We start from the raw sequence: 12,694 nt of genomic DNA on the forward strand, positions 1-12,694 counted from the left end.
ATGAAGGGATACAGGGGGAAGACAGGAGATTGGGGCTGAGAGGGAGATAGATCACGTGGCGAAGCAGACTCGATAGGCCAAATAATCTTGTGATTTTATGAAATGGCTGCAAATGAGTTCAAGACCATCATATCTGCTCTGTGGCTTGACTTTAATGATCATGACAGATGTCAAAGCTTGATTTCTCTATGGTTCACCTGAGCTCTGACAGTAAATTTCATTGGCAAGCCCACATTGCCATCATGTATCCTGACTAAACTGGAAGTTCACCAATTACAGAGAGATAAAAGAGGCTTTCTACAGGTTATAAAGCTGTGCTCTGACCACTACAGAAAACTGGCCAGAGGGGTTCTTTACGGTTTTAAATAGCCCGGTATATGATATCCTCATAGTCATTCTCAGATGTGAACTAATTCCATATGACAATATAAAGCTAGGATTTAGTAGCTGAAAGATTGCGAGTTTTGAGCTAATTCCCTTGATGTGTAAATAGAAAGAAAGACTTGCATCCATAAACCATTCACAATATCCCAGAGTGGTGCAACCAAAGATTCAAAAATACATTTTTATTGAAGTATGTATGCAGTATACAACCCAGAGATTCATCTTCCCACAGACAGCCATGAAACAAAGAAAACCCAGGAACACATTCAAAGGAAAACATCAAACAGCTCCTCCCCATGTGCAAAAAAAATCACGCAAACAGCAAACAAATGAGCAGAAAAAAGAACAGAATATAAAGCACAAAAATGAAAGAGACCTATGAAGTATTTTTGAAGCAAAATCACTGTGGAAATGTAAGCACAGCAGCCAGTTTGGATATAACAATGTGATAATGACCAAATCACATGCTCAGTAATATGCTATTGGCCAGGACACCATCTTCCCAGCTCTTTCTCAAAACACTGCCTAAGAATCTTTAACATCCACCTGAGAGGGATGGTGTAACTGGTGCATTATGTAGATTGCTAAAGTGAAACTATAGTGAGATTTTTAATCCTGCAGAAGAATTTAAACTGTAAACCTCAAGGAGATCAGTGGTAGATCAGAGCTCTCTGGATCAGGAATTTCTACCAAATTAGGGGAAAGGGCTGATGGAGTGCAGATGAAGTTTAAAGCTGCAGGTGAGTTTAATTCCAGGAATTTCACATAGTATTGAGTGACATGTTGAAGTCGTACAAAACTTTGTTTTGTCTATAGTAACAGTTTTTCATTTATGTGCTAAAAATGAGTGTGAATGGTAGACCAACTACTTTCTGAAGTCTTCCCCTCTGTTGCGGGCTACCATTAACTTTGTCAGCATTGTATCTGAGCTCCCAACATGTATAGAACTGAGTGGAGTTTTATGCTACGTTGTGTAGCTATGTCAACATACACACTGTATGAAGCTGAATGATGCCCAAGTGCTGGGGGCAATCATAAAGACTTTGGCAGTTCCCGATACTGCACGAGTTTTAGCTGCTGTATGACAATGAGCTGGGGGAGGCTGCTGCCCACTGTTTTCAATCCTCAAGTCATATAATCACCAATCCAGTGAGGTCCAATGCCAGCAACTTGGAGTAAGGCCATGTAGTCATGCTTGATCCCTGCCAATTACTTGCTACGTCACCAGGTTCTGCAAGGGGATGAGAAGTCTTTCAGTGAGCAACATGTCAGAGTGACTGCCTGGCATGCTTGAGCAGCTGGGTGTGCCTGCCGCTGTGGGATTTGCAATATTGTCAATTGACTGTTGGAGCATGAAAATACGAGGAACAAGTTTGGACCGGCGGAGATTTGTGATAAGTGACTGAAGAGGATTAAGGGACAAAGCATTGTCCGAGGCTTGTGTTACCTTTGGCATGATATTACATTTGAAGAAATATTCGCTTATGTGAAGCGTTGAACTTCTTGAGGTTGTGTGTCCATATTGCTCAGGTCTAGACTTGCTGTTCCCACTGGCCCTGTAGTTTATCTGAGAGTGGTAGGTAGGAGTCTCTTGTCCCCTAATCCCTCTGTCTTGTGCTTCAGTGCATCCTTCACCTTGTTACAAATCCTGCAGCCTGGTCTCCCTGTCGTGCTACTTCAGAGACACAAAAGATTCCACTGTTGCTGGAAATCTTGAGCAACACACACATATCCCAAAGTATTTTAAAATAAGAACAAAAAACTTGAAACATTTTCTTAAGCAGATCTGAATTTCCCTTTGATGTTCCCCTTGTTCCTCTGCATTCTGTGTGATTTTATTTTGAAGTTACATATATTGACAATGTCCTATTGTATCTATTTGACCTCTTTAAACTTTGCTACTGTTTCTTTGTCCCTTTATGTGGGACAATTTATTTGTAAATATGGAAACAGGTTACACTTGATTGGCTGAAGTTGATGTCCACATGGTTTTCCCACTATTCCATACCCAAAGTGTAAAGACTGATGTCCCTGTTCCCATCATTTTCTGCCAGATACCTGCTGCACCATCTAGCCTGTGTCACTTGTCACCTTCCCCAGCTGGCCAGTAATCTGTGGAAATGGATCATCCAGGATTTACAGGATGCTCTCAAAATGCATTGCATTGAACAGTGCTTGCTAGGAGCTGTTCCTGTAGTAGTGAATGTAACTGGCTACAGGCCAGTAGGATATACCAGTAGGAAACTGTCATATGACTGTACCAGCAAGAACTTACTTTCACTGCAGTCCTTCAACAATATCAAAAAATCAACAACCGAGGAACATTATTGTCTTGTAGAGCCACAGAAACAGGCCCTTTAGCCCATCTAGTCTGTGCTGAACCATTCAAACTGCCTACTCCCATCAACCTGCACTAGGACCACAGCACTCCATACCCCTCCCATCCATGTGCCTATCCAAACTTCTCTGAAATGTTGAAATTGAGCTCATGCGCACCACTTGCTCAGGCAGCTCATTCCACACTCTCCCGACCCTCTGAGTGAAGAAGTTTCCCCTCATGTTCCCCTTAAACTTTTTCACCTTTCACCGTTAGCCCATGACCTGTAATTATAGTCCCACCCAACCTCAGTGGAAAAAGCCTGCTTGCATTTACCCTATCCGTACCCCTCATATTTTCCTATTCCTCCATCAAATCTCCTCTCCGACTTCTATATTCCAAGGAATGAAGTTCTAACCTATTCAGTCTTTCCTTATAACTCAGGTCCTTCAGCCCTGGGAACATCCTTGTAAATTTTCTCTCTATTCTTTCAACCTTATTGACATCTCTCCTCTAGGTAGGTGACCAAAACTGCACACAATATTCTAAATTAGGCCTCACCAGCATCTTATACAACTTCAACATAACACCCCATCTCCTGTTCTCATTAATTTGATCCGTGCAGGTCAATGTGCCAGAAGTTTTCTTACAACCCTCTCTTCCTGTGAACCCACTCCCAATGAACTATAGACCTGTATTCCCAGATCCCTTATTACTATTTTGCATCCAAATGATAAAAACAGTTGCTCTATTTCTAGGCAGTGCTATAACTACAGTCTAATTGAATTGCTGCAGGTGCTGCTGTTTATTTGACACCAGATGTAATGATCATTCATTCAAAGCAATATGAGACACAGGAGCGGAATAGGCCATCTGGCCCATTGAGTTCAATCATGGCTGATCCTTTTTTCTATCTCCTCAATCCCAGTTCCCAGCCTTCTCCCCGTAACCTTTGATGCCATGTCCAATCAAGAACCTATCAATTTCTGTCTTAAATACACCCAATGACCTGCCCTCCACAGCTGCATGTGTCAATGAATTTCATAAAGTCACCACCCTCTGGCTAAAGAAATTTTTCTGCACTTTTGTTTTGAATGGACGCCCCTCTATCTTGTACCCTCTTGTCCTGGACTTTCCCACCATGGGAAACATCCTTTCCACATCTACTCTGTCCAGGCCTTTCAACATTAAAAAGGTTTCAATGAGATCCCCCCTCATCCTTCTGAATTCCAGTGAGTACAGACCCAGAGCCATCAAACATCCCTTGTATGATAACCCTTTCATTCCTGGAATTATCATTGTGAACCTCCTCTGGACTTGCAACATGTTGCATCTCTAAATATAAGCGCAATTTCACTATACACCTCCGTGATAGTCAGGGAATTCCTGTGAGAACAGGGTGCATGTTTTACTAAGCTTTTCCATGGTTCTCCTGCCGAGATGCCGTGGATAAATCGTAAAGAAAAGAAATTGTGCAGATGCTGGAAATCCAGAGCAACACACACAAACTGATGGAGGGACTCAGCAGGCCAGGCAGCATCTATGGAAATGAACAAATAGTCAATGTTTCAGGCTGAGATCCTTCAGGACTGGATAAATCTGTGTAAAACCACCTGCTTGTGTTTAGTTAAATTTCATTCAGAATTAAGTAGCCTTTAATGATGTAGTAGTGTTACAGTAGCCTTCAAAAATGATTATGCCAACAAGAAAAGATTTATATTGGACTTTCTGAAGGATTTGCACAGCCTTTAGCAGTATTGAATAAAGCAGATTCAAAAGTATCCACCAGGAAATTGCATCCTTGAGAACACTGAGGATTCAGCATAAAATCTGGAAGTTTTTATGTCAATCATTATGTATATGTTGTTTCTTGATAGGGTATTGATGGAGACCCAGGGTTGGATGTAAGTTATTTTTCCTTTATATTCTGTTTGTGTCTGCTTTGTGAGATATATATATATATATCACCATATACAACCCTGAGGTTAATTTTCTTGTGGGCATACTCAGTAATAGGTTAATAACCATAATAGAATCAATGAAAGATTGAACCAACCTGGACATTCAACCAGTGTGTAAAAGACAGCAAACTGTGCAAATCCAAAAAGAAAATAATAATAATAACTAAATAAATAAACAATAAATATCAGGAACATGAGATGAAGAGTCTTTGAAAGTGAGGATCTACAGGATTCCTATTTTGTTCGGTTAAGTGAGAACATTAGAATTTATAACTTTTTCATTAGAAATGTTGAATTTTAACTACTTTTAACATGCCCTTTGGGGATCATACGTCAATGTGAAAGTTTAGGGGCAAACAACAAGGAAGATTCCAGGTATCAGAAATTTGACGAAAGATTAAAATAATTGTGTGTGTTGTGTGTGAAAGAGGAAATTTGGTAAGCTGTCCTGAATGAAAATATTCATTCAAGCAAGGTATGTACTCCAGCAGAGCATTCAAGTCATAGACTGACACAGTGACACAGGAAGTGCCGCTGACTCACAGTTCTAGTCACCTGAATTCCATCCCAAGCTTGGGTACCATTTGTATGGAGTTCACATGCTTTGAGTAAGAAGCAAGAGGAGAATGAAGCAAACTCACCTTGTGTGTCAAATACTCAATTGACTCTAAAAATGTATCCAAATAGACAGCTTTGTGGCCAATTTTATTATCTTTTCCAAGCTCTAATTTAAAATATATACAGTCATTTTGGTGTGTATATGTTTTTGTCTTTCAGGGCTTTTCTGGTCCTAAAGGAGATAGAGGAGAGAGGGGAGAAAAGGTGACACTACATATATGTTCATTAATATTTGTCAACATACTAGTGTGTATTCTATCGGTTGAAGTGTTCTGTGGGCATGACACCAAGATGCACAGAGCTCCAGTATTCCTTTTTAAGTTGCCTTCAGTAAAACACAATGTCGTGAAAAAAGATGACCTCAATTTACTTTATAAATATGCAAACTTGCAAGTACAACTAAATGTGGTGAGGTAAAATAACTACTTCGCAAAAGGTGTTTGTCACAGTTAAATCCATAAGGGTATTCCCCATTTCATACCAAGATCTTTAAAGTTCGACTAAACTTTAGAGGCAACGTATTTTAAACTCAGTGTACTCAGAAAGTTCAATGGAAAAAAATGGTAGTATTACGACTTGGCTCATCGTTTTACTGTTATTTTCATCTGAATTGAAAGCTGAACATCAGGGTGTACAGTTCTCTATGGTGAAATGCTCAGTCTTTATTTGCCTTTGAGCTTAAAGTAGTTCATTTATACTTAGTTAGGGAATTGCTGAAATTATCTAGCTCAGTTTATGAATATAATATTTTGTGTACAAATTGTTATTGCAATTGAGAGAAATAAACCAAAGCTAGGTTTCTACTAAGCTATCTAATAATATTAAAGAGGATACCAAAAGTTTCTTCAGATAAGTAAAGTGTAAAAGGGAGGTGAGAGTGGATATTGGACTGCTGGAAAATAAAGCTGGAGTGGTAGGAATCAGGAAAACAAAATAGCAGACAAACTGAATAAACATCTTGCATCAGTCACTGTGGAAGACATTAGCAGTATGGTGGAAGGTGTCAGGGGTCATGAAGTGTGTGAAGTTGACATAACTAGAGAGGTGGTTCTTGGGAAACTGAAAGGTAGGTCACCTGGACCAGATTGTGTACACCCCAGAGTTCTGAAAGAGGTGGCTGAAGAGATTGTGGAGGCATTAGTAATGATCTTTCAAGAATCACTAGGTTCTGGAATGGTTCCAGAAGACTGGAAAATTGAAAATGTCACTCCACTCTTCAAGAAGGGAGAGAGAAGAAGAAAGGAAACTATGGGCCAGTTAGTCTAACCTCAGTAGATGGGAAGATGTTGGAGTCGATTATTAAGGGTGAGGTCTCAGGCACGTGATAAAAATAGGCCATAATCTCAGCATGGTTTCCTCAAGAGAAAATCTTGCCTGACAAATCTGTTGGAATTCTTTGAAGAAATAACAAGCAGGATAAACAAAGGAGAACTGGTTGATGTTGTGTGCACTTCAATTTTCAGAAGGCCTTTGACAAGGTGCCACAGATGAGGCTACAAGCCCATGGTATTACAGGAAAGATTCTAGCATGGATAAAATAGTGGCTGAATTACAGGAGGCAAAGAGTGGGAATAAAGGGAGCCTTTTCTGGTTGGCTACTGGTGACTAGTGGTGTTCCACAAAGGTATGTATAGGACCAATTTTTTTACAAATTGTCAAAGATTTGGATGATGGAATTGATGACTTTGTTGCAAAGTTTGCAGATGATATTAAGGTAGGTAGAGGGGCAGGTAGTTTTGAGGAAGTCTACAGAAGATTTAGATAGATTAAGAGAATGGGCAAAGAAATAGCAGCTGGAATACAACGTCGGGAAGTGTATGGTCATGCACTTTGGTAGAAGAAATGAAAAGGTTAACTATGTTCTAAATGGAGAAAAAATACAAAAAAAACTGAGGTGGAACAGGAATTGGGTTCCTTGTGCAGGATTCCCTAAAGGTTAATTTGCAGGTTGAGTCTGTGGTGAGGAAGGCAAATGTAATGTTAGCATTCATTTCAAGAGGACTAGAATATGAAATCAAGGATGTAATGTTGAGACTTTATAAAACACTGGTGAGGCCTCACTTGGAGTATTGTGAGCAGTTTTGAGCCCCTTATCTGAGAAGGAATGCGCTGAAACTGGAGAGGGTTCAGAGGAGGTTCACAAAAATGATTCCAGGATTGAATGGCTTGTCATATGAAAAGCATTTGATGGCTCTGGGCCTGTATTTGCTAGAATTCAGAAGAATGAGGGGTGACCTCATTGAAACTTGTCAAATGATGAAAGTCCTTGATGAAGTGGATGTGGAGAGGATGATTCCTATGGTGGGAAAGTCTAACACCGGAGGGCAGAGCCTCAGAATAGAGGGGCATCCTTTCAGAATGGAGATGAGGAGCAATTTCTTTAGCCAGAAAGTGATGAATGTGGAATTCTTTACCACTAGCAGCTGCGGATGCAAAGTCTTTATGTATATTTAGATTCTTGATTGGTCAGGGCATGAAGGGATATGGGGAGAAGGCAGGAGACTGGGGCTGAAGGGAAAATTGGATCAGCTTCGATGAAATAGCAGAGCAGACTCAATGGGCCAAATGGCCTAATTCTGTCCTGGTATCTTATGGTCATATGGCCTACTAGGCAGAGACTTGTATTGAATTTGTAGACTGGGCACATGATGCAGTTACAGTGACTGAGTATCTGACTGAGTTGTATTTACAGTCAGTGGCACTCAAAGCTCACTTTGAAGGGACATGCCCACAGAGACTGAGTGATTGCTGTGACAAGCACCTTGTAACAAGTACTCAAAGCTGGAAAGTGGCTGATGAGCCTGATAATAAGGAATTCTGGGGCCTCTGTCATTTGGATTAATTATAGAGCAATCATAAACTGAATGAGCTATCCATCTATAATTTCACTGCACTGTCTGAATTGCATGAGCTAAATCTTCACCTCCCTAGTGTCCAGAAAGCACTGTAGAATGCATAATATCTGTCCATCCAGAGCTCTTTAAGGACTGCATCTGTTCCTGGTGCAGTCTCCTTATGAAGTGTATGAACTTTCCCTCCAGAGCTCTCAGGCAGATTGCATGAATCGTCCATTTTATGTAAACTGTACTCACCAATCATGCCATCCATTCGTATAAACATAGAAATTGGCACTGTCATTGGATGGACAGTCACATGGCATTCCTCTGTTCACTTCGTGTCAGCCTATTTGTTTTAAGTAACTACCTGACCCTTTCCAAATTGCGGAGAGGAATAATACTATGTCTGCAAAGCTACGCATTAATTGGACTGGCGTCTATAAGTTATTGGCTGTAAGCTATGATCTATTAAGATCAGCTCTTGTGCAAAGTGCCTAAGCTCCATGTCCCTTGTAGCCCATGTGAGGCTGATGGAGTGTACGTCACTGGCATGGAGCCTCAGTCACTGGCGGCACATGTGAGGCTGATGGAGTGTACGTCACTGGCATGGAGCCTCAGTCACTGGCGGCACATGTGAGGCTGATGGAGTGTACGTCACTGGCATGGAGCCTCAGTCACTGGCGGCACATGTGAGGGGCTTGAGGATAGTGCTGGTGCAGTTTTGGGATATGTGCTGCAAGACTGTGTAACTCCTGCCAGCAGCATGTACTCAGGAAGCTGGACCCTGTGTGCCATCCATTGTCTGGCCTCCTTTTTAAATGTCTGAGTTATCCTACAGTCATATTTCTAAGATCATAATCAGGCTGTATCCCCGTCAAATCAACTAAATTTTTGGCATGTTTCATTGGAAAAGCAAAAAAAACTGAATGCATAAATGGGCTTTATGAAAATTTCATACCTATATATATTGCTTATTCGTGCAACTTTTGGAGACTTAGAAAGCATCTTTATTTACACTTCTAAAATTATTCCACAAATAAAATATCAGGGGATTAATGAAGATTTTGAGAAGCACTAAGTGGCATACATTATGCACCGTATTCGCTGAGGGTGTGTGCAATGCCCTCCTTAGTCTGAGTTTCACTTTGGTTGGATATCTTTTGACATTAGGAGGTCTGTGCTCTCTTGTTTAATAATCATACTTCATTTCCATTTTGCATCCAAAATCGCACTACTAATAGCATTATGTCTGGTCGGTCAAGGCAGTGTCCTTTTCGCTTTGCCTAGGCGGGACTTCTGAATGATCACTGACTGCAGCACAAATTATCGCAGCAGTGAGACACCAGATTTCTGTCGAGTTACAAAAAGCATTCCTAGGTAAACGTGAAGGGCCACTTCCTCCATTAAGATTATTATTTTCAAATGCTTTGTTTTCCTGTTGCTCAGACTGAAGCATGCTTCTCTTTCCTGGAGGTGCCTACCCTTCTCCTTCCCACTCTGCCCCATGAAATACAAGTAAATTGGTTCCCACCTATGGACCTGCCCCATCCTTTATCTTTTTACTCCTTAATTTGATCAGTCTAATAAATTAGAATTGAAGTTTTTACCTCTCTCTGAATATAACTCACTCCTGCAACCTCACTAATTTCCCTTTTCTAATAGCATTCCTTATCCTCACTGCAATCCCTTTACTCCTTATAACCGGCGAGCATATTTCTGGCATTAAACACAATTTATCTTTACTGTTTAATTATGAGCGTTCAAATTGGTGGACGTCATGTACATGTAGCATTGTCTGAATTCACAAAATTTCTTTATTGACCAAACCGTTGTGTCCGCAGGGGGAAAAGGGAAAGAAAGGCAAAAAAGGGCCTAAGGGGGAGAAAGGAGAACAGGGTGCGCCTGGATTAGATGCACCTTGCCCATTGGTATGTCTCTGCTGTGTACTGCTATCAGATGAAAAGACAAGCAAGAGAGAGAGGCAGACTCTGTTCCTGCATCCCTCAGTTGTAGAAAGATCAAAACCACTTCTCCAATACTTTGTTGAAGATTTTGACAAAAGCATCAACAAAGTCTACCGTTCCCCCTGATGTACTCTGGCAATTTGTTCACAGGGGGTCACAAGATTTGCCCCATCCACGCAAAGAGGGTTTCAATTCAGCCACTCTCATTAGCTTCACAGAAATCAAATATTTAAAAGTTCATACTGTTTCAAAGCACCTGATTTTTGGAGATACAGAGTGGATCTTTTATTCTAAACTTCTGGTTGCCCTTAGAAAAGATTTACAAACTGAGATTTGTTCCTCAAAGTAAGCAATGTTGAAACATTTAAGTGCAAAACCAGAAGAAATGGTGCTCAGTCACCCAGTCTTTGTATGTTAATACAGTGGCTAATATCATGGAAACCCCTCCCTGCACAGAGTGCCCATGGAATCAGTAGCTACTTCTCTCTCCTGTTTATGAAATATCAAGTGTTGGCCTCTCCGCAGGCAGAGCAATTCATTGTCAATAACAATGCAAGTTAATTTCAATAAACAGGGTCTCCGCGGCAATAAGGGGGAAAAAGGGGAGCCAGGTCAGCCTGGCCTGGATGGGCTGGATGCCCCTTGCCAATTGGTACAGTATTCTTTTTCCTACCAACCCTGCATGCAATCTTTAATTAGGCAATCTGCAAAAAATGCAAAGTAACGGTCTTTGCATTCTAGGTGTAATGCACGTGCATGAGTATACCCTCCTTCAGCTAACAAATCCCACTGCAAGAGGAGTGTGCTTTTTATTTACTTACAGAACTATATCTGTCATTTGCTGCATAATGTGAAAGCTATTGAATTCTCTCTAGTGTCTCGCTGAGAAAGTTGGAGGGAATAAGCCGTCTGCTGCAAATAGCTGGTTTAGTGTTAATGAAAAATCAATGTATGTACTGCATCAAGAAATCCAAAACGGGTTTTACTCTTTAAAAAAAATGTCTGTAAAAGAATCCACTTAAATGCAGAACATGAAAAAAACACATCTGCAGTACTTTTCATGCAATTAAAGTCCCAACTATTCCTGTCTTTTTAATAACAGAGTAGCCTTTTCTTAATCTTTTGTGAGACCCAGTGAGATCATTTTAATCACCCTTCACAGTGATTGACAGAGTGGGCTGGTGTTTAAATTGGTAGACTTGTGAAATCTCCCCAACAGAGAGGAACTTGGTCTGTGTAAATATACACTCTCAAGCCCTCTCCTGACAGGCAGAATACAATTAGACATATAACATATAGTGTAACAGCAAAGTCTTCACAGTCAGTTAAATTACCTGGGTCTTCACTTTGAGGAATGGTCAATCGAAAGGCTTAGCTAGAATCACTGTAGGCCAAAATAAAATCCTCCTTCACAGATCAATCAGCTCTCTCTGTCTCAAATTCATAAACCAAGGCACAGAAGACTAAAACATCCCTTGGAAAACAAAGCAGAGTGTTTTAAATTAATGATTATTTTCCATAATAACAGCAGCAGCACAATTTTCAAAAGGGCAGGTATTTTTTTTCCAAAAGATTAAATAAAATATCTGTTGTCCAAGCTTTTAAGCAGTTGAAAGTGCTCTAATGAAGAATTTCAGTTTGTGCTGATCATCTAGAAAACTACTGAGGAAGGGGTTGGAGAAAAGAAACACTTTTAAATTAAATGCTATGAGAAATATGAAACTTTACAGCACATTTGTATCTTGACATAATATTTCCTTCTGCTAGTACTTGAACAATCTTGCTTACTTAACACTTCTCAACCAATTGTAACAAACAGTTCCTTCCTTGAATTCAGCCATTCCAAGCTTATGCTAGTAACCCCCTCACTGATTAACCCCCTTGTTAATGGCTTACATTAACAAATTGCAGTTTACTCCAAAAGAGTTCAACGTTTCAGTATTAGAATCCCATGTTGCTTCCAAAACCCTTCTTAGCTTTTAATACAATCTCTGTTTCATTTGTGAAATAAAATGCATACCCGTAACCAGTTATACCCTTTACCTTCATTGTACCAATAGGGCAAATTTTACAATGTTAGCTATTTGAAAAATTATAAATAATAAAAAAAATTGATGTAAATTTTACACAAATTTTACAACTGACCAATCACAATGATATAATTTTGATGGGATTACTGTACATCTCAAACAAGAGTGACAGTAGAGCCACAGATGGGTGTGTATGTACATACGAGAACTCTGGTGTATTGCTCTTGTTTCTTTCACAGTTCAGATGTGTTCAGTCTAATGAAAAAACAAGTTAAAGATATTAAATGGAATGTGTTACTATGCATGGTTATATTCACTGTGAATTTTTAATGTTGATTTTGTACCAAATCCTGAAAATGTCATTGTTTTCATTTCTAGCCAACATATTTGATTTCAGTCTAGAAATGTGCATTGAAAAATAGCTAGGCTCTTTCGAACAAGGCTCTTTCATGATTGCTAAACTTGATTTGGTTAAAAGTTATAAATTATATAGCAGTAGTACTTTGTGGTTTTCACATTCCTAAACTATGGAGCTGAATCTGATTGACAGAACAAGGGACAAACATGACTAATGAATGATAAT

General features: G+C 39.9%; 1 protein-coding gene across 1 annotated transcript in view; it reads left to right on the top strand.

Annotated features, from left to right (window-relative positions):
* LOC140737556 (uncharacterized) overlaps positions 1-12,694 on the top strand; it is a 175,655-nt gene that overhangs the window by 149,265 nt on the left and 13,696 nt on the right. The window contains exons 31-33 of the mRNA XM_073063998.1: positions 4,579-4,605; positions 5,440-5,484; positions 9,959-10,045. Coding sequence (XP_072920099.1) covers positions 4,579-4,605; positions 5,440-5,484; positions 9,959-10,045 — 159 coding nt within the window. The remainder of the gene's footprint in view (positions 1-4,578; positions 4,606-5,439; positions 5,485-9,958; positions 10,046-12,694) is intronic.

The sequence above is a fragment of the Hemitrygon akajei genome, chromosome 13, assembly GCF_048418815.1.
Source record: "Hemitrygon akajei chromosome 13, sHemAka1.3, whole genome shotgun sequence".
NCBI classification, from domain to species: Eukaryota; Metazoa; Chordata; class Chondrichthyes; order Myliobatiformes; family Dasyatidae; genus Hemitrygon; species Hemitrygon akajei.